This window comes from Mauremys reevesii, linkage group 7, assembly GCF_016161935.1.
Source record: "Mauremys reevesii isolate NIE-2019 linkage group 7, ASM1616193v1, whole genome shotgun sequence".
Classification (NCBI taxonomy): Eukaryota; Metazoa; Chordata; order Testudines; family Geoemydidae; genus Mauremys; species Mauremys reevesii.
In genome coordinates this window covers 106,135,527-106,157,176 of record NC_052629.1, presented here as the reverse complement: position 1 = coordinate 106,157,176, position 21,650 = coordinate 106,135,527, and the positions used below count along the sequence as shown (strand labels likewise).

Below are 21,650 nucleotides of genomic sequence, written 5' to 3'. Positions count from 1 at the left end.
ACCGGGGCAGCGCTCTGGCCCCTGCCCGCAGGAATGGGGGGCACGTCATGGGGACACGGCGTTGGCCCAGCCTGGAGCACGGGTTCCTGGGGCCGGGGCAGAGCGGACACAACCTCTGCGAGAAGGGGCAATTAGTGAGCCCTGTCCGACAGGCCTTTGCAGCGCCCCGCGCAGAACAACGGCAGCTCTGCACAAAGGCGATGTGACGGGCGCCGCCATCTCCCGCCCTTGCGAGCTGCAGCCCAGCCGGCCGGGACGGAAGAGACGTCAGGCAGAAGGGGAGGAGAGAACAGAGGTAGGAGCCGGCTGTGTCAGCCCAGCCTCCCCTGGGCTTTTCTGCAGCTACGGGAGGCCTCAGGGTGCACATACGCGTGCAAAGGCCTTGCCAAAGGAGGGGGGGCTGCCTTCATCTCCGCCGTGTTTGCTTTGTGCCCCCCACCAGTCTTTGGTTGCGCCTCTTGACAGACGCAGGTTTGAAGAGGAAACAGCATGGGCAAGAAGCGCAAAGGTTCCCTGCAGCGAGAGGCTGCCAGCAAGAAATTCAAGGGAGAGCCTGCTGCAGCAGCCACCAGGACCCCCCAAACTCCCAGGCGAGAATCAGAGGGTGAGTGTAGAAATAGACTCTTTCTTGGGCCAGCGTCTGTTACAAGCAGTTGCATAAGCATCACGGAGAATATAAAATCAAGGAGAAGCAGCCCCTGGCACCTGATTGCAGATTGGGGGAGGGAGATTCCTTTGGAGGGAGTCAGGGAGATTTCCCCTTCCCCCAACATGCTCCTTTGGAATTACTTTAAAAATGACTTAAATGATCCATCTGTGCTGATGAAGGATTTTTTGGTACCATGTTTCTATAGGACATTTAAAATCTTACTTGATTTTTTGGACTTTCCCCTCATTTAAATGTTACCGTTTTTGCAAGCCTCTGTCCTGCTGTCCAAAGTGCATTTCTAATTAGATTGTGGCGAACAAACCAAATTTCCCCCTTAGTGTTTATTTCTGGCTGCATTCATTCTGTGACTTCAGTTTTCCTGCAGGGTTTTTATAGTTTAAACCAAAAAAAAAAGGTTCATTTAGAATTGTTTTTGTCTCTGTTTTCGGTTTAGAGCTTAATAGAGCATTTTGAATATAAAACAGCAGATATACCCCTTTAAAAACACAATCTGTTTTCATAGCCACTAAATAGTATAGTGTTAGTGTTTAACTCCATCTGCTATGTTGTCCCTTATACAATATGTAATCATGTGATCACGACTGATTTAGCCTTTTTGGTATGCCTCATTTAAATTGTACAGATGTTACATAAGCAAGATAGTTTTCTCTCTAGAACTGAGCGAAGTTCTTAGTACTGTCAGTAGAGAATCCAAGATGTCTAGACCTTTCCTTTGTCACAATGAATGAGGGCAGGATCAAATGAATTGGTCTGTCAGGTGCAGCTAAGAAGAATGAAAGGTTCTAGGGTGGATTGCGGCTGATGGTTTTAGTAAGTGCATGTCATTTCAACAGATCTTCAGGGCATTATCCTCTGGGTAAAATATAAGCATGGAATTCAGACCATTCTTAATGCAAATAATAGTAGAACTTGATTGATTGTACATCTGCTTGTGGAAAAGGCTAACTGAAAGAAACACTATAAACTCTTAAGGCCTGATCCTATATTTCTTGTGCATCCAACACTCAGGCTCATACTTAATAGTATACTATGGTATCTTCTGTTCCTTCACCACATCTTCCGTGCATATTATTTCTCTCTGGATTTCACATAGGTGTAGAACAGGGGTTCTCAAACTGGGGTTTGGGACCACTCAGGGGGTCGCAAGGTTATTACGTGGGGGGTCACGAGCTGTCAGCCTCCACCCCAAACCCCGCTTTGCGTCCAGCATTTATAATGGTGTTAAATATATAAACAAGTGTTTTTAATTTATATGGGGGGGTCGCACTCAGAGGCTTGCTATGTGAAGGGGGTCACCAATACAATAGTCTGAGAACCACTGGTGTAGAAGATGATGTGGTGAGAGTTCCAAGCAGTCTGTATCATTCCTTAACTTGTGAGAGAGACCCTAAATTTTCAGAGTAGTGTCCTGCTTTTTTGTGACTGCTCTGTCCAACATACTGGATTTGGTCCTGCAAAGTGCTCAGCACCTTTAACTCCTGTTCAGTGAGAGTTGAGGATACCCAAAGAGACTCAGAAAATCAGGCCTCTCATAAACTCACCATTTAAGAAATAATGGTTTTGGAATCGGTTTAGGCCTTGATAGAATGTTATTGGACCCTGGTGTTTATGTAAAACCCGATTAAAGACAGGAGGCTACTCTGTGGGCCCAGGAGTGTGGTGCCACAGAGCAGCTCACAGGATTGGGGCCTTTGTTGTTGTTTTTTTAAATGTAATGTTTAAAGTACAAAGGTCTCTCGCCTCAGTAAATTTTCTCTCAAGGTTGCTTTTTAAAAATTTAATTGAATTTGAACCAGTGTTACTGGTCTCAGAATTGGGTCCATTGTGGATGCTCACCAACCATTGCAGTATTGCCAACCCCAGATGTTCAAACCCATGACTCAGGCCCCCAGAATGCATGGTATTGGCTTAAAAATCATGAGACTGTAAAAACATAAGAAGGTCTTGTTTGCCTTCTGAAGTGTTGTTGTTTATTATTTATCGTACATTTGGGTCACATTTTCAAGTTTTTCTTGTCTGCCTATGTTATGCTGGGGGTCATTCTAGCTTCCATAGCAGTCCACTATGAAGAGAGTGCAAAGGGGGCACCTTAGGAATCCCCGCCCTGCCCCCCCCCACACAACCTCCCCCTGCTGTTGTGAGTTCTGCAGTGCCTTGAACAGCAGATACTGCAAGACTTGCAATAAAATCATAAGAGTTGGCAACTCTGCTTCTGATATATATTTACAATTGCTTGGTCATATGTGAACTGACTTGAAATAAGAAAGCTTGTTTCAGTAAAATTGATAAACAGAGTCAACAGAGATCTCTCTAGTTTTCTTCCTTCTCTCAGACTTCCAGAAACTGTAATTTTATAACAGATAATCTCTACTTATTAGGTAATAAAAATGTAGGTCCTAATCCTGCAGCTAGCTCTATACATGCAAAGGATCTTAAAAGTGACCTTCAAAGCTTTCTTCAAAGTGGGATCATTACAAAGTAATGAGCTGAATGTCAGACAGCCACAGGCAGAGGAATATTTCAGCTAGTAAATTATTGTAAATGTAGTGTTGGAAAAAAAATCAGCTCCTTCAAAATTACATCGACTGCTCTACTGACCCAGAATACATTGATCTGTGGGCCTGATCCTGCAAACAGTTAAACACATAAGTGACTTCATGCAAATAGCCCTATTATTCATGCATTGACTTCAGAGGGGCTACATGCATGAGTAGAGTAACTTGTATATGTGAGTATTTTCAGGAGCTGTGTGTATGTCGCTTGGACACCAGCAGCCTCCCTGGAACATGGAATAACCCATAAGGGATTAGGTAACTGGCATTTTTTTCCTTACATACAGTGGCTTTGGAAACCTCTTATAGATATGAAATAACTATTCCTATAGACTGGATACCAAATAAAATAAATTCTGTGGAACCATGCCATATTCTAAAAAAGCAGGAAAACCTGGAACATTGCATGAGGGGATTGTGCCCATCAATCTAATCTCATATGTGCATAATGCACCCATCACAGTGGGCACACTGGTTTCACCCTGGTGTGATGAGGAAAGCATCTTGCTATTGTTACGGGAGAGTCTTCAGAAAAGAGGTGCTTTAAATCAGTCTTGCAAAATTGCACTTGTCTGGGGAAAAAAGCCTTTTGCGATAGATGAGTACACTATTTGTTTTTCATCCACCATCATAGCAAAGGGCAGCTATTGTCTATCTTGTGTATATTTGGCTGCTACGTTTCCCTGATGTTTTTGCTTCAAATGCACTTTTTGGTAAACACTTCACATTTGTTATGAAAATATTCTCATAGGAAGTATGTTCATTTTAAGCCTTCATTTTTCCTTGCAGCCTGTGAGTGATATGCTGGCTCCCTAGACGTTGTTGGGAGTTTTATTATTGACTGAGTTCTGTGGAGCTAGGATTTCACTCTTTGTCATGTATTTTTCCTCTCTGATCCATTGCAGATGATTTTGAAGAGGAAAAGCCCAGTATGAAGAAGAATCTCTCAAAAGTTCCTGGTGGAAATAAGAAGAAGAAAGGAGATTGTGACACTGAAGTTCATAGCCTACCAGGTAGATCTTCAAGGCAAAAAGGAGCAAAATCAGTAGCAAAGGAGGAAAATAACATAGCTGTAAAAAACAAAGGGAATCATAACAAAGGGGAAATGTGCAGGTAAGTTAATCTACAGCATCAGCATAACAGTCTGGAACAATATTGTATTCACTGTTAAATGTGTTTAGTTAGAGCCTGATCCTGCACATACACACAGGTTCCTTTACTCAAACTAATAACCTCATAGTTCCAATATGCACTTGAGCATAATTATTCAGGTGCATGGTTGTTTGCAGGATCAGGCCGTTGGAATTCATTCTGGGTGGAAAGCTAATATTTGAGACATTTCCAAGTTTTAATGCAAATAATTGTAATTTTATATGGAAGCTGTCAAGTAATTTAGGCTGAAAATTCAGGTTGGTTTGTTTGTCTTTAAATGAGGGTAGGGAGGAGAAATGTAACCCTGTGACAAAAAGAAATGGGCTTAAATTGCAACAGAGGAAGTAATAATCCTGCCTTCTGTGCAGGGGACTGGACTAGATGACCTATTGAGGTCCCTTCTAGTCCTACACTTCTATGACATTTGTATTTAAAAATGTCCAATAGAAGCTTTTGTATGGACTAATAGCAGGAAGTGAAACTGATCGGTCTTGTTTCACTGGCCAACCTGAACAAAATTTCCTAAAATAGCAAAACAGAAACAGTTCTAATTCCTATTCTTTTTATACAGATGAGGCTTCAGCAAGATTAACAGTTCAGAGCATGAATTCTGTAAGGCCCTGATCCTGCAAAACAGGAGATAGAACCTCTGCATCTATGTAGAGCCCCATTGATTTCCCTGGGACCTTTTGAGGGTGCAGGTATCCATCTCCGTGAAGATCCTTACAGGATGGGGACCTAACATTACATACTGCACTGGGAAGAATATTTCCCCATATTTACTGTTCTCCCTCTATTTATGGCAGAGATGTTTTACTTTACAAGTACAGATCTTTGCATTCTTTGCATTTGTGCTTTTCTTGTCAAATATTTTAAGGCTTTGCAGCTGTTATTTTTAATACAGATACATTGTATTTGTTTTTCTATTACTTTAATATTGTTTTCCTCCAATTTTTAAACAAACTACACACTGTAACTCTTACAGCCTTTTTTTGTCTTTTGTAATCTTTATAGCGCTTTATCGAGCCCCTCTCAGAAGACGACTTTGAAGAGACAATCAACTATTAAAAAAGAAATGAATGAAGATGATGATGATGATGGAAGTGAGGATGAGTGGGAGGATGTGGAAGGTAACAACCTTTTACAGTGGCCTTATCAACTATTATGCTCTAAATAGTGTCATATAGTCCTGTAGTTCTCGGTGATGATTTATTTGATTCTGATGCAACCTCTCTCTAGGATTCAGATAGTTTCTAGTCACTATTACAGCTATAGATTTTTTAAATTGAATGTCGTATATAAATATTTATAAAGAATCTAATCTAATATACAGATCAAGATTTTGAACATCCCAGTGTTCATGGGTGTTTAAAGATGGGTCCAAACTAAAATTAATATACTTACCAGCAGGAGGCATTTTAGCCTCATATTATTCTTGCACAAACAGTGGCTAAAGGGGCAGCCATACCCCTTTTCTGGAATTTCCTTTATTGCTTACTTAAATAACACAAGGTTCCTAGCAGAATTTGCCCCTGAGTTTAGGATTCCTCCCTGCAGAACCTCTCTATCCTGCCCCTCATTCAGTCTGCCTCAGAAAGACACTAGAGACCCTTTTATGTATGGTAGTTGGTGTTACTAAGACCCACCTAGTTTGGCTGCCAGTGTCCATGAGCAGAACAGCTCTGCATTTTATGCACCTGATACCTGTTAACATGTGTAGCAATGCTGCTACCCACTATGTGGCACTTCCTGAACTATTTGTAAATATGAAATATCACCTTATGCTGAGAGAAGCTTAGAATGAGTCCAACAGAAGAATCAGACTGTGATTTCCTAGAGATGGGGACTGGGCAAGTTAAGTCATTCAGTCAGATACCATTTAGCTGGCCATCAAACCAGGCTGCGAAGACCAGAATTGTACTGTATTATATTGTAGCTGTAAATGTATGCCTACTGAAGTGAACTCCCTACTTAAAAACACTCCTGAGTCTTGCCAGTCCTTTTGAACTGATACATTTAGGCTAAATCTTTCACTAAGACTAAGGCACCAAGGGAAGAGGAGCTCCAAAAGCTGGAGGGTGAAGTTGAGAATACCAAGGCTATGGTAGAATTTTAACATTGTTACAATACGTAATAATATCTCTCTACCACAGGCCACATGGTAGAGTCCCAGAACATGTTACTTTAAATAGGGCTGCAGTGCTGTAGAGAAGGCTGCATTCTCAGCTCCCACCTAATGTGGAGCACCCAGTCCACAAAAATATTAATGAAGATTATTTTACAAATAACTGTCTTAAAAGTAGTGTACTTGTAAGGTGCAATAGAGACAGATCTGAAACCCAAGTGCTGTGTCCCCACAACAAACCCAGCACGGCCCATAGCAATGCAAAGCTTCCCTTATGCTGCTCCACCAATGTTCCTCAACCCACTTTTGAAGTAATTATTTGTTCTATGGACTTTCTGATAAAGGGGGTTGATTGTGATGGTAGAATAGTGAAAGGGAGACCTGTCTTCTAGAAACTGGACTGAGTCAATACCTTGATACTAAAGCGACTGGCATTCCGTGAATACCTTAGATACAGAATAACCAATCATTTAACATAGGTTATTGAAGAGACACTAAATGGCAGCGACTTTTGGCAGTCCGACTTTGGCTACGTTTGAACAGATGAACTAGAGAGGAGAGACTCCCGAGGGCCATTGATTCCATGGGTATTAATTTTAATTTTACATTTCCAGAACTCGAAGATCCTGTCCTGGATAAGTCAGGAGAAGCTGCTGCCCTTCCTGCACTGGTGTTGCCCAGCAAACCAGTTGAGATAGAAATTGAAACTCCAGAGCAGGCAAAGAAAAGAGAGAGAAGGTAAGACCAGTTGTACAGGGGAGGCAGCATAGACCAGTGGATAGAGCAGGGGGGCCAGGAGTTGGGAGACCTCTCAGGTTCCAACTCTATGGTCATACAGATTTCTTTATCATCAGCTGGGGTAAATGCTCATAGCTCCATTGACTTGAAGTCACTGGAACTATGACCATTTAGACCATCTGAGGATCTGTCCCCTGACCTTTAGATGTGCTGAGCATCCAAAACTTGAACTGAAGTCAGTGGGAACTCAGGGTGCACAGCACCTTAGAAAATCAAGCCCTTAACTTCACTGTGCCTTTGTGTCCCCATGTATAAAATAGGGATAAGGATACTTTTGTAAAGCAGTTTGAGATCTGTGGCTGTTGTAATGTAATTATACAGTACTATGACTATATATATCAGGTGGCCAGCCTGAGAAGGAGCTGAATTTACGAATGTACATTGCCAAAGAGCCACAGTAATACGTCAGCAACCCACCATCACCTACCCCTGTTCCCAGCGCCTCCCACCCACTGGCAGCTCCCAGCACCTCCCACTCCCTCCCCTCGCTTTCCGATCAGCTGTTCTGTGGTCTGCGGGAGGCTCGGCAGGGGAGGAGTGAGGGCATGGGAAGGGGTAGAGTGGGGGCAGGACCTGTGGCAGAGCCAGGGTTGAGCAATGAGCATCCCCCGGCACATTGGAAAGTTGGCACCTGTAGCTCCATTCCCAGAGTCAGTGCCTATACAAGGAGCCGCATATTAACTTCTGAAGAGCCACCTGGCTCCGAAGCCACAGGTTGGCCACCCCTGGTATATATCTTCTTTGTCGTTTCCCATTTCCATAAGATTTTTTAATATAGTAGTACCCTGTCTGTAAATTCAGTTAGGAACAGCCACAAGTTTGGGTATCAAGGCCAAGAATTTACATCTGGTTTTATAGATCTATGAATCCTAGTTACAGGTAGAATCTTGTTACCTGTATCCTGTATTTTTCTTTCCTAATTCACATGGATATTGGGAGGGTTGAGTAGTTAGTACTTATTTAGCACTTTTCATTAACTAACTAACTATTTTTTATGGTTAGTTTGCTGTACCCCCTTACACTGACAGCTCTTTAAATTAAGGCACTAAGTCTCAGTGGTAAGGTATGTAGAGCTCACAGTTTTTTAATCACATCTGCACCTCATGACTGTTGCATAGAATTGACCGAATTCTCCCAAAGCATGCACGGGTCTTAGTATAAAACCTGGAATTGATTCTCTGACACATTTGATTATTCTGAGTCCTGGTCAGGAATCTGGAATGGTAGGTCCATAGGGCATTACAGCATTCATTTATTTTATGACTTTTCTTTGCAGAGAGAAAAGGAAAGCTGAGTTTGAGACCTATCTCCGGAGAATGATGAAACGCTTCAACAAGGAGGTTCATGAAGATACACATAAGGTGAGGGTCACAGAAGCAACATGGCAGAGAGGGTACAGATCATGAAAACTTCGAAACAGTTGTGGTATGTGATTGAAAAGGCACAATGACATTTAGACCCAATTCTAATCTGTATGATCCATGGACATGCCTAGAAATTAAAAGGAAAAAGGAAAGCAGAGTTCCAATCAAATTCACATACAGGTTTCTCTCTGACCATCATTTGGAATTCCCTGCTGCTTGGAGAATCTGCATTACTGGAATTCAGGAACAAAATCGATGTCAGTGGTGTATATAGGATTAGCTACTGAACTGGGGTGATTCCTGCTCATATTCATGGAGTTAAACTATTCATCACATTTGGGGCTGGTAATACTGATGAGCACCAAAGGGATTTTGATCCAAATCCTCAAAGGTATGTAGGCACCTAACTCCTATTTACATCAGTGGGAGTTAAGTACTTACATACCTTTTGAGGATCAGGGCCTTTATCACCTTCCTCTGGAGCACTGAAGGGTAAGATGGCCTTGTGTTCAAAGCATTGGGGCTGAGGAGATCTGGGTTCAATTTCTGTTTTGACACAGATTTCCTCTATGCCTCAGTTCCCGATTGCTAGATCCAAGGATATGATTTTCCTATTTCACTAGAGTGTTGCAAGAGTAAACCCATTATTGAGTAGTGCACAGATATGGTGAAGGTAGCCAGATAAGTACCTAGATACATTGAGTTAAATTAGGAAGGCATATGTACATGATTTTACCATTGTTTTGTTATTGGCAGATCTCCTTCCAGCTTCTGTTTCTGTACTGGTTATGGGAAAAGGGTGGGAAATCCAGTACAATGAAAAGTATTTAAAATAAGAACTAGCTTTTGACTTTGAAATTGTCTTTGGAGATGAATATTGCTTCTGCTCTCAGGTGAAGCAATGACAGTTGTTTCAAAAGAGAAAAGACACAAAGTTGGTTTTGTATCTGTTTTGTGCCTAGTCCTAGAAAACAAATGATGGGAAGTGTTTAAACAAAGCTCATCAGTGTTTCCAGATGGTAGATGGACACATGGCTGTCAAAAAGGGAACTTAACTGGCGTTTCATTGTGCATTAATTTCAGGTATAGTTTAAAATCTGCTCCTCCTATTTTAGCTATCCTTATTTCACGTCCCTAATAATTGTGTCATGGAGAGGGAATTGAAACAAAGATCTTAAAACTGATAATTTGAAAGACAGAATTTATGCTGTTCCAACAGAGGCTACAGAAATTGTAGTCACAAAAGGCCACGTTCTCCTCTGGCTTACGTGGCCACAACTCCTTTGAGAATCTGGGCATCTCCTTCCTTATATAGCTATTGGGTCAGATTCATGCTGGTATGTTAACTGTAATGGTGTTGCACCTGAATTAATATGGCTTGTTGTATTAGCTGAAGAGCCTTTGTATTTGCTGTTGATGGAGGAGTAAAGTCATTAACTGTACCAAAAACACTGGCTGTTTCAATCTTAAAACCTATTTTCTATCTCCTCTAGGTTCACCTACTATGTTTGCTAGCAAATGGTTTCCATAGGAACTGGGTCTGCAACCAGCCAGATCTTCAGGCTATTGGCCTTTCCATCATCCCCACCCACTTCACTAAAGTGCCTGCAGGTCGTGTAGACCTTCTCTACCTCTCCAACTTGGTGAAATGGTAAGAACCTCCCTTGTAATCCAGCTCTCTCATGTGAGAGAGATCAAGATTGATGAGTGTAGTCACCCAAGCTCAAGTGATTTATCTTGTTAAATAGTAGTTTGGGGAAAATCTGCCCCCCTTCCCCTCTTTTTTAAGGGAGGGGTGAACTATGAAGAAGTCATTCAGGAAACTGGACACTAAGGTGAATTTGTCATTCTTCAAGGTTTGTTGCAACCTTCACTATCAACACTGAACTCTCTGTTGATGATCGAGAGAGCGTGCAGTCCACTTTAGAGAGGCGCTTTGCAATCTACGCTGCAAGAGATGATGAAGAGTTGGTCCATGTGAGTGACTTGAAGTCTGGAAGCTCCCGAGGTTGCTTGCTGGGTTTGGATGCCAGATCACTGGGGCACTATTGCTGCTGTAGAGGTCGCAGGTTAGGCTCAAGGGGTGGGGCTGGATTTGAAGAAAACTGATAGATCATCTCTGGGTCTTGTCTTTCTCTATATTTTTTTCTGTTTTGAACGTAGCCTCTGTGCTTTGAATGACATATGTGCCTTATAACCTGAACAAGCACTCACTGGGGTCCTGCTGTGATTAGGCCCTGGTTCTAAGCTATACCCAACTGAAGGTCTGGTGATTTTTGGCCCTCTGTTCTAGGCAATATCCAACTGGGTTAATGTATAATTGGTCCTGATACTTATCTGTGAAGCCACCAGCATGTGCATTCGTTCAAAATCATTACCCCTGAGTCTGCTCTGGCAGTGCAAAGCAACTACAAAGACAGATTAACCAGCTCCCTAAGGATTCCTCTTTTGTAAAGCGATTCCTGGGGTCACACAGCCCCTTCTTGGTCCCCGGTTTAGGGGGTTTACCTGGAAAAAGAGTTGTGATCAAGGTGTGTCACTGCATTGAGGCAATCCTCAGCAGTCAGAATGACCACTTGAGGCAAAGGGCAGCCAGGTGTGATTTAGAGCAGCCTGAAGGCTTTAACTGACAACTATTTTTTAAGGCATCTGGCAATAAGTCAGCCTGTGACTTTGTAACTGGGGTAGGGGGGCAAACTAGAGTCATGTCTTTCCAGTTCACATAAGGGTTGCTGGTTAAAGAAAAATAATTCATGAGCACAAAACTGAACATTGAGGGAAGGTTTCCCATCCTTTGGGAGAGCAGCATGTGAACTGCCATTTTGCAGGCATTCTGCCCACAAGTCCATCATGGTCCTTGGAAACTTGGGAAATTGTAGCCTTGGTCTAGTTGTAGAATGTCTTTGCTGTGGCTGGAGATGTAGAAGTACCTCTAGCTAGGAACTGAGGAATCATGTTTACATACATTGGCAGAGGAGGAGCAGAGACACAGTGAACCAGGCCTAAGTTTGAATGCTTCTGTTTTGAATGTATCTATTCTTCCCCATTTCTGCTGAACTCCCACATAACAAAACAGGCAGCGGGTCACCGCTGATACTAGGTTACAGTTGCTAAACTACCATTGCAGTGTCCGCATGAATGGCAGATGTTTCTGTATAGTAACATCTTGTTAGCATACATACATAATTAGCATACATCTTGTTAGCATACATAATTTAGTCAATCCATCCTTGAAAGAGGTGCCACTTTGTCTTCTTTAGCTCCATTTACCTCAGGAATGAGGAACTGAGAGGAAGAACGGTTCAGTGTTGGAGCACTAGACTAGGCCTTGGGAGGACAGGGTGCAAGGCCCTGCTCCACCACAGACTTTCTTTGTAATCTTGGGCAGGTCATTTAGCCTCTTTGTTCCCCATCTATAACATGGGGATGTTGTGAGGATAAATACATTAAATACATATATTGTGAGACATTCATACATTGTGGTAATGGGCGCAATGTAAGTACTAGAGATAATTGAAATGAATCTTTATCAGCACACATTGAAAGATCTGGATGAAACTGACTTTTGGGTTAAAATCTGGCTCCAATGTGGTTTTAAGATGGCTGTTCATACTTAAAAAAACCAACCCCCTCTCCCCACCCCCAACCTCAAGTCTTTTTTTTTTTTTTTCTTAAACAGATATTTTTACTTATTCTACGAGCGTTACAGTTGCTGTGCCGGCTTGTGCTGTCTCTGCGACCCATACCCCTGAAAGAGCCAGCGGGAAAGGTAGGGTTCATTGGGATTGTGAAAAAAAGGAATTAACTATTTTAGGGGTCCACACTCTGGCCCAGAGGATGACCGTTAGGAGTCACATGTTGTTAAAGAAGAAGAAAAAATTAGACTGCATGTCAGAAAAATATTTCTGACAATGAGCTGTATTAGGGCAGAGTTGCCAGGGTTTAACTTAAGGTGTGATGTTAAACTGATTTAGCTGACAGTAAAGCCTGTGTGGACACTCTTATTTTGGTTTGAATGTCTTATTTCAGTTTAGCTTATACATGTTTCTATTCAAATTAAGATGAATAGAAATAAGCCAGGTTTAAACTGAAGTGAGTGTGTCCACACAGCCTTTGCACCAGTATAAATTAAATCAGTTTAAAGCCACACCTCAAGTTGAACTGGTGTGATTGAGACAAGGATTTAAGCTGTGGAATTTCTTCCACCACTTTTCTTTGGAGACCAAGTTGCTTGGGACTTTTAAAACTAGACTGGATGAAACACTAGAGTTGGACTGAATGATTGAATAGGTCTTTTCCATCTCTGACATCTGTGATGGAGACTAATTAACAAGCTCAGATCCTTTAAAGCCAGCCAGCCCATGCATCTAGCCAGTGTTTTCTTCTCTGGGGTTAGCAACACAGAGCACAGCCTCTTGAAGCCCACCAAATAGCCCTCTCCAGCTGTTTGACTGTAGGTTTGTGGTTCCCTAAAGCCTGCATATTAACAGCAGTCTATTGTCCTCACAAAGCTTTGTTCTGCTTCCACCTAGCCCAGTTAGTGGAAGTTGGAGTTTGTCTAACAAACATTATTTGCTCTAGAAAAATCAAGAGTGTCTCTTTTGTTTTCAGGGCAAGAGCTCCTGCAAGAAGCACTCTGCCAAAAAACCTAAGGCTCCATCAAGAAAAAGCTCCTGCAAAGCAGCCAAACAACAGGAGACTCTGTCAGGGAGTGAAGGAGATTGCAAGGAATCAAACACCTCTGGAACCAAAAGGAAAAGTAAGTCAAAGGTGATCAAGGATTGCCAGGAACAAAAGGAATCCAGTGATGATGAAAGCAACCTGGGGGAAGAGGAAGGAGCACACATGCCCAGAAACAACTGCCGACGAAGAGTGACCTTGAAAGTGTCTTACAAAGAGGAGAGTGGAAGTGACGAGGGCAGTGATTCTGAGTTTGAGGCTTCGGAGGAGGAGGACAGTCATTTCTCTGATGAGGATTTTGAAACTGTCTCTAAGAAGCAGAGGAGATCATCGGGGCCCCATAAAGCAAGGATAGCAGTTGAAAACAGCAGGAAAACCAGGTCTTTGGAATCAAAGGGGCCCAAGAAGTCAGGTGGAAATGAGCAATTGCTGGCAAAAGCAGCTTCTCCAGGCTCTTCTAATACACCCAGGAAGAGCAACAAAATCATCTCTAGTGACGATGATGAGGAGCAGGAGGTGGTGAAAGTGACAGGCACAGATCAGTGGTTGGAAATCTTTGTTGAGCGGGAAGACAGGTGGGTGTGTGTGGACTGTGTTCGTGGCATCGTTGGCCAGCCCTCTCTGTGTTTCAAATATGCCACCAAGCCAGTTTCCTATATTGTGGGGATTGACAGCAATGGGCACGTAAAGGACCTAACACAAAGGTATGACCCAGCATGGATGACTTTGACAAGGAAATGTCGTGTGGATCCCCAGTGGTGGGAAGACACGCTGGAACCATATAGAAGCCCCTTTGTGGAAAGAGAGAAGAAGGAAGAAAGGGAGGTAAATGGAAACCAGACATTCAGGTCATTTCATACCAAGAGCCAAATCCTGACATCCTGAGTCTGGCAAAACTCCCTGGGAGATTTTCCCTGAGAATGGATGCTGGGATTTGGTGCCAGAATATTTGCTGTATTCATATGTAGGTGTTTTAAATCTGGGATCACTAAGGGGAACATATATATATATTAGTTACGAGAAATAAAATAAAATGGAGGCTGTTTAGGAGAGAATCTGGAGAGAACAAATGCAGAGGACAGACCCATTTGTAACTTGTCGCATAGAACAGCATTGCCCTTGTCATTAAACACTTTGGACCAAGTTCATCTGTGGTGTAATTCCATCAACACCAAAGGAGATACACCAGGGATGCCTTTGGTCATTTGGATTACCTGCTTTTGTATGGGTTTCTGATTATTTTGGGATCAAGTTTATAGTACAATCTTTCTTCTTGTTGTAAAATGCTGGTGTAAAAGACCATTGAATTCACTATTATTTGCATGGGTCATGCAGTTTCTAGTTAAGCTTCAAGACCAACCGCTGCCGACAGCCATTGGAGAGTATAAAAATCACCCTCTTTATGCATTGAAGAGGCATATTCTGAAATATGAGGCCATCTACCCTGAGACTGCTGCTATCCTAGGATACTGCAGAGGAGAGGCGGTATATTCCAGGTGAGACATACATGCTTGTCATATTGTACAAATTATATAGGTAGCTAAATTGATTGAAGATCAGCAAGACAGTTCTGTGTATTTTTTGCAATCCATTGAAAGAGTGTAGACAGTTGCTTTTGTTCTGGCCTCTTTAGAGACTGTGTGCACACACTGCACTCCCGGGACACCTGGCTGAAGCAAGCTCGAGTGGTGAGGATTGGGGAAGTGCCCTATAAGGTAAGGGAGCTTGGAATGATGTCATTGCACTGCCATCTCTGGATAAACAGTCCTTGCTTTTATACCTTTTGCACAGACAAGATTTGCACTGGGGTGGCGGGGCTGAGGAGGAGTGGTTTTCCCTCCAGGCTGCAGGGAGCTGCCCTGCTACTGTGGATCCATCAGCCAGCCATGCGCCAGCTCTGACCAGAACTCCACTATGTGCTCTTCACACTCTCAGGGACCATCCCTGCTTGGAGGCCTCCTGCCTAGCAGAACTGCACTCATTAGATTCTGTTCAGAGCCTTCCAGGATCCTTCCTTGAATTAGAGGATTTGGCCCCAACTTGCTCACAGTGTGCCTAGGTGCATCAAGCATAAGCTATAAGTTACAGATGTCAAAGCTATAGAAAGAGCACTCCTTTCCTCCCATACCCTTCCCTTTCGGTCTCCCAAATAAAATCTGAGATCCCAGATTAGTGTCTGTTTCTAAAGTGTGACAAATGTAGCCATTGTGTTTACACAGATGGTGAAAGGATATTCCAACCAGGCAAGGAAAGCACGACTGGCAGAGCCTTCAAACAGGGAGAAAAACGATTTGGGGCTGTTTGGCCTGTGGCAGACGGAAGAGTACCAGCCTCCTGTGGCAGTCGATGGAAGGGTAGGCAGGAGGGAAGAGAGGTGGTGTGTGTGTGGTGAATGAAGACACAGGCTTTATTTTTCTAGAGCATCTTTATGTGTTAGAGGTAGATCAGTCTGCAGCTTCTGGATCCCAAAGTTCTGGGATTTGTAGATTATGTTGATTAACTGCCCAAATTTTAGTCTCACTTTAAATAGGCCTCCATTTTTATGATTGGAAATAATTATGGAGTTCTGTGCCTGAATTCAGGGCTTGCAAACACGAGGAGTTATTCTTGATTAACTTTGGAAGTGAATTAAGTTAATTTGTAATAAGGCATTCTTGTTCCGGTGTAAGAGCATCCACCTATGGAGAAAATTGGGAATAGTTAATCTGCTTGAAATTCACACCCTACCATATTCTGGATTAATTTTCATGCCCTTAGGTTACAAAGCACAGATGGTAACCATAAACCAGGGTTGTCAAAGTGTAGTTTCAAAGTGTAGACCAACGTCTGAAAATACGGCTTGTGTCCTGAATATTAAAGAATTGTTGCCTGAGTGTTGCTGATCAGACATTCAGAATAAGGATAATTAAGCAGACACTTGTAATGTATCTATTTCTGAATAAGAGCAGAAATTTCCATTCATCTTCTGACTGAGCATGAACTTCACTTTTTATTTTTTCAACAACAGGTTCCCCGGAATGAATATGGAAACGTGTATCTCTTCCTGCCCTGTATGTTACCAATAGGCTGTGTGCAGCTAAAGCTTCCCAACCTGCATAGAGTGGCACGGAAACTGGACATTGACTGTGTTCAAGCCATCACTGGATTTGATTTTCACGGTGGCTACTCGCACCCAGTGTATGTGATGTGCCTGCTTTTTGGTTTGTTTGACCTGTGAGGATTTTTAAACTGCATGGTGGGTGCTCCATGCTAAGGGGCTATACCATGCCATTTTCACTGTCAGCTGCTGTAGAGGCTGAACACCTCAGAGCAAGCTGTGGCACGTGACATCACAGAATTCAGCTCAACAGCCTGTCCTTTCATTTCCATTAGCAGATTGTTCTTGCTCTGGAAGAGTAGGGAAACCACCCTTGCAGATGCGTCGTGTGAGATACTCTGCTTTCTCTGTCAATACTCAGTAGTCTTCTGTCTATGATGCATCAATATGTATTGGCTGGCTTCCTTTCTTCCTCTAGCACTTGGCCTGTTTTGCGGGTGCACAAACTGATAGGTGAATGTATTCTCCTTTCCAGTACTGATGGCTACATAGTCTGTGAAGAATACAAAGAGGTGCTCATCGCAGCCTGGGAGAATGAGCAGGCAGAGATAGAAAAGAGGGAAAAGGAGGTGAGAATTGTTTTCACAGGGTCTTTATTTTTATATTGAACAATAAGTCACCTTCACTTACAGTTATATAAAATAACAGTCAAAAGTGGGGGCTATGCAAGCATTAAACACAGAGCTGAGCCAATGTAAATGTGTAGTGGTCACAATTTTACATTTCAGTAGAACCACTAGTCCAGCTGGATCCCAAAGCACTTTACTCTGTCCATACCCTGGGCTAAATTTTAGGCACAATATAATTACCCACGTTGGAATTTGCCAGGGAACGAGGGCCAGCAGCCCTTTTCATTCAAAAATAATGATAAATGGCCATGACATCAGTGTTGTATTTAATCCAGATGATGGTCCCTCCAGCAGTCCTGGTTAGTGGGGCATTGATTCAGTATTGACTTTGAGAAAAGTGCCCAATTCATGACTCAGAGACAAATGCCCCATATCCTGCAGCAGCTACTGACATGTTCTTTGGGGGCCTCCTATATAAGTATTGGCCAATCCTGACACTGCTGGGGTTGTGAGATGTGACATTGCAAAAAGCCTTACTGGCTGTAGTGCTGATAGTGAGTAAAATGGTATAAAGTTATATGATGGAATAAACACAATGATTCCTGTACAAACAGATACCTCTTAAAATATAATGTTTGGTTAATAGGCCTCCTGAATGCTCAGGAGTGATGCAATACATTTAAATTAATATACAGTTGTTTAAACACCAAAGACTGTTTGTATGGTTCTGAATATATCAGAATTCCTGACTTTAAGGATTTCTTTTTTTGAAATAACAATTGCACATAGAAAAGAGAGAAGAGAGCACTGGGGAACTGGAAATTGCTGGCAAAAGGACTTCTCATAAGAGAGAGACTGAAACAACGCTACTGCAGAAAGGTAAGAATCTGTGTGTATATCTGCTACCAGTAGGACTAAGGAGTTTTCCAAGGCAGAATTTGCCTGCCAGGCAGTGCTAAGACCTGTCAGGAAAATGGTAGCAGTGGAATTTGCACTGGATTCTTGAGTCTGGTTTTTCCCCCTCAGTTCTTACAATCTCTTCTTACTCATGGGACAGCTCAAATGATTCATGTGAGCAGGAATTGACCCTTGTGAATGTCAAAGGTGGAGGGGCCCAAGAAGCCCAACTAAATGTTTCCTCAATTCATTTTAAAATATACCTAACGTTGTAACTTGCCTAGTGCTCACTTTGGCCTTTCCATATGTTAATTGCAGCCTGTGAACACACTTCTGGGCTCCTCACAGCAGATGAAGCTAACTGAGCACCATTGCTGTTCTCTCTATTGATGCAGCCTAATTACATCTCTTTCAACACAGCTGGTGGTGGTGGTGAAGATCACTACTTGCTTAGTCATTTGACGGATGATGCATGTAATCTTTAGCAGCGTTTGACCCTGTGTTGCTTTATATCCAAAATCTTAAATTTTCAATTGGTACATCAGAGAACTTCCAAAATCTCTTCACGCAAAGCTCTCTTCCCCTCTTCTCACACTAACTTTGAATAGGAGCTCATACTGGGTTTTGAACAAGAATTCAGCTCAATCATGTCAGTTGAAATCTCATCCCTATTTAACATAAGATGAGCACTCCGCAACCAGGCAACATGGTTTCATATTATGGCCCTATTTTTCTGACATATCCACTTCATATTTTGGATTTCTAAGTCCAAACCACACGTAGTTTTCAGAGAAGCAAAGTGACCTATGTTGGTTTGGGTTATGAAGTGAAATGATTCTGTTCTTAAATATGTTTTTCCTCATGCTTGGTGATAAGTCAGATTTTAAAGCTGGTATCTTCTTACTCTCTTGACTAGTGACTATTCTTTCTGAACTTGAATTAATGCTGCATGTATGAGACATGGACTGATACTGCTTTGTGTAGAGAATTACATAAAATGTACCACTTGTCTGTGTTAGATCACTCCTGCTAACTACAGTAGCATGTTCCGTGGTGATGAGACTATTATGACAAAAAAGGGCTCTTAAAAAAACACCCCCTAACCACAGTTGCCAACTTTCATGTGGTAAATAAGCACCCAGACTTTCACAATAAGCCAAAAATCAAGTTAATCCCATTTCAAAACAAGGCTCAAACAAGCCAATCCCTAAGAACCCCAATACTCTGTGACTAGATCCCCCCAGGGTGCAGTGTGGGACTGTGGTGGGCCTGCTGTGTACTCCAGACTCTCTCCCCCTCCTTGCCAGGAACCGATCCGAAAAAAAAAAGCTACAAGCCAAACAAGCTAGCCAACAAGCAACTCACAAGCCAATTAAGCCAAAAACAAATCCAATTTCTTGGTGGGGGGGAGAGGTTGTGGGTTTGGCATGTCTGCCCCTAATATTCATGCTTATTTTTTCCAGAGTGAGGCATCCGGCTCCATGATGGAGAAAGGAGCTGGATTTTCTTCTGATGAAGAAGGGAAGCCAAGCTCAGAGACTCCAGCCGAAGATGTGGTTGTTTCTTGGCCTCAGAATCGGCAAGTGGATGAACCAAAAAAAGAGAAAAAAGGCAGAAAGAGCAAGCGTGAAAGGAGAGGAGAAGTAGCGCACTTGTTCCCCTTTGAGAAGTTGTGACCAGAACTGAGTGCTAAACCCTTTACATTCAATTCCCCGATGCAAGGACGAAGGTGGTTTCTTTAAAAGTATCTTGTAAATAATTTCAGAGCTAGAAAATGTTTGCTACTAGTTGCCTACTTGGGACTGAATGAGTCATAATTATATAACTAGAGCAAAGCAGATGTGGCGGTAGATAAAAATACATCACAACAGGAGCATGCCAGCCGGTGTGTGTTTTCAGCCCTCCAGCGTATAAGCATTTCTGGTGGTCAGAGGTGGACTGTCTCCATAGTGTAATCTCAAGCCTTTCTCCCTAATCCAGTATTAAGAATTCTAAAAAGATGAAACTGGATTTATCATTTCTTTTGGAGTCATGGGTAACCTTTTTATTGGTGGAGTCTGTGAGGAACAGACTTGTAGATATCATATACCTTCTGAGAAGAGTGACCTATTGCAGCTGTTCTCCCCCTTTGACAAGTATTGTCACCCCTGCAGTATACCTATTTCTGCATCACTTTCACAATCTCCTTCCCCCAAGTCTTGTTTACTGACAAACAGAAGCATGTGTAGCTGCTATCCAGGAGTCCCTTGTGTACTCTGTTATTGGCCTATTATTGCTATAGGTAGTTAACCTGTATTGTTTCAAATCAGCAGTGCAATAGATTTTTATTCACATTTGTAGTCTATCCCAAGGTGGGAAATGTAAAGAATCAGGTAGCACCTCAGAGCCATGTTTTGCATAGGACAGATTTCTTTAAGCGTAGTTTTGACTTATTTTACTTTTCAGTCCTTGATCTTTTCCCTGCCTCCATAATCCTTTCTAGAGAGAAAGGTCTTGAGATAATTTGGGACACTGTCATGTTGCATTTTTTAAATATTTTTTTATATTGTCACCACCTTATCATTAAACTAAAATAACTTGTCACCCTTAATGTTTATTCACTGTCTGCATCTGGCATAGCTTGGACAATGAAAGCAGACAAGGAACTTTTAGTTTGGGGCAAAATTTGCAAGAGCACCATGGCCAGAAGTAAGTCAGTGGGACTTGAGCACTTTTGAAACTGTTACCCATTGTCTATACATAACAAGTTTCACTTTCTCTGCAGCACTGTAAAGGAATGTTTAAATCCATGCAAACTGTTTATGGGACTTTTTTTAAAATGAAAAATGATGTAGACTAATTATTTTTAGAAAACCTATAGTTGGGCCTAAATTTCTCTTTAAGAACACTCCTAGTTATGGTGGGAATACAGTAATGTTAAGAGCCTGCTGCTTCCTTGCCTTATGCCACAAGCTCAAACTCATTGTAATCCTAGTGGAGAAGTTAAAAATGCCAGAAAAAAAAGTTTTAGTACTTATGTATATTTAGAAATATTTTTATACTGAATTTTTGGAAAAAAATAAAGTTTGCAAAGATCAATCTTGTACATGGTCCCTGTTATTTCTATGGGTCATTTATCTGTATTCCCAATGAACAATTATTAAAGGAAAAAAGCAGTGACTTCAGGCAGCTTAGTTGTCACACTTCTGTATTACATCAGCAGTATCACCAGTCCTAAGTGTTCAAAACATGTAAATTTGGGTTTCTTTACATTCTGTGCTTGGAGCTTTTAGGGTTCATATTAAACTTTTTTTTAAATGAAAGCTGAGATTCTCAGGTAATTACTTGACTACAGATGAGGCTTCAAGAAAACCTCTACATATTGCAAGATTTGACAATACTGCAGTAGTTACCAGAGGCCCCTTCAGGGTCTGGGTCCTCCTGTGAAAATACATATGAGGACATGCTCATACCCTGGACCATTTTCAGTGTAAGGGCCAGAATCCAAGTCACTGAAATTTGGGAGTCTTTCCATTGATTTAAATAGGCCTGAAATGGAGTGACAGCTAGGCATAAATAGAAGATGACTTTGGAATCCACTGCATGGTCAACCGATATCCTAGATCTAACGGAGCTTCATGTAGACTGAATTTTGGACTGTCGCTGCTAGAGGTTCCTATCCTGTACAACCAGCATAAGATAAAATTTATTGCTGCAGTTGTTACTATAGAAACCTTGGTTATATATATGCAATGAAAGCACCAATT

The 21,650-nt window shown here is 42.1% G+C and overlaps 1 protein-coding gene across 3 annotated transcripts; it reads left to right on the top strand.

Annotated features, from left to right (window-relative positions):
• The first annotated feature begins 45 nt into the window (after window positions 1-45).
• Window positions 46-20,982, top strand: XPC (XPC complex subunit, DNA damage recognition and repair factor). 3 transcript variants are annotated; one of them, XM_039546334.1, is made up of 17 exons: window positions 46-295; window positions 466-604; window positions 4,128-4,335; window positions 5,389-5,504; window positions 7,114-7,237; window positions 8,574-8,658; window positions 10,155-10,312; window positions 10,518-10,638; window positions 12,341-12,430; window positions 13,273-14,166; window positions 14,677-14,837; window positions 14,975-15,056; window positions 15,561-15,695; window positions 16,349-16,518; window positions 16,914-17,007; window positions 17,797-17,886; window positions 19,368-20,982. In XM_039546334.1, the coding sequence occupies exons 2-17, from the start codon at window positions 490-492 to the stop codon at window positions 19,578-19,580; spliced, it is 2,856 nt and encodes a 951-aa protein (XP_039402268.1). In that variant the 5' UTR covers window positions 46-295; window positions 466-489; the 3' UTR covers window positions 19,581-20,982. The 3 variants fall into 3 exon arrangements, 2 of the variants coding, with proteins under 2 accessions (XP_039402268.1, XP_039402270.1); XM_039546336.1 differs by having other exon boundaries at window positions 443-604; XR_005601046.1 differs by lacking the exons at window positions 46-295; window positions 16,349-16,518; window positions 19,368-20,982 and having other exon boundaries at window positions 307-604; window positions 17,797-17,842.
• Window positions 20,983-21,650: the final 668 nt, after the last annotated feature.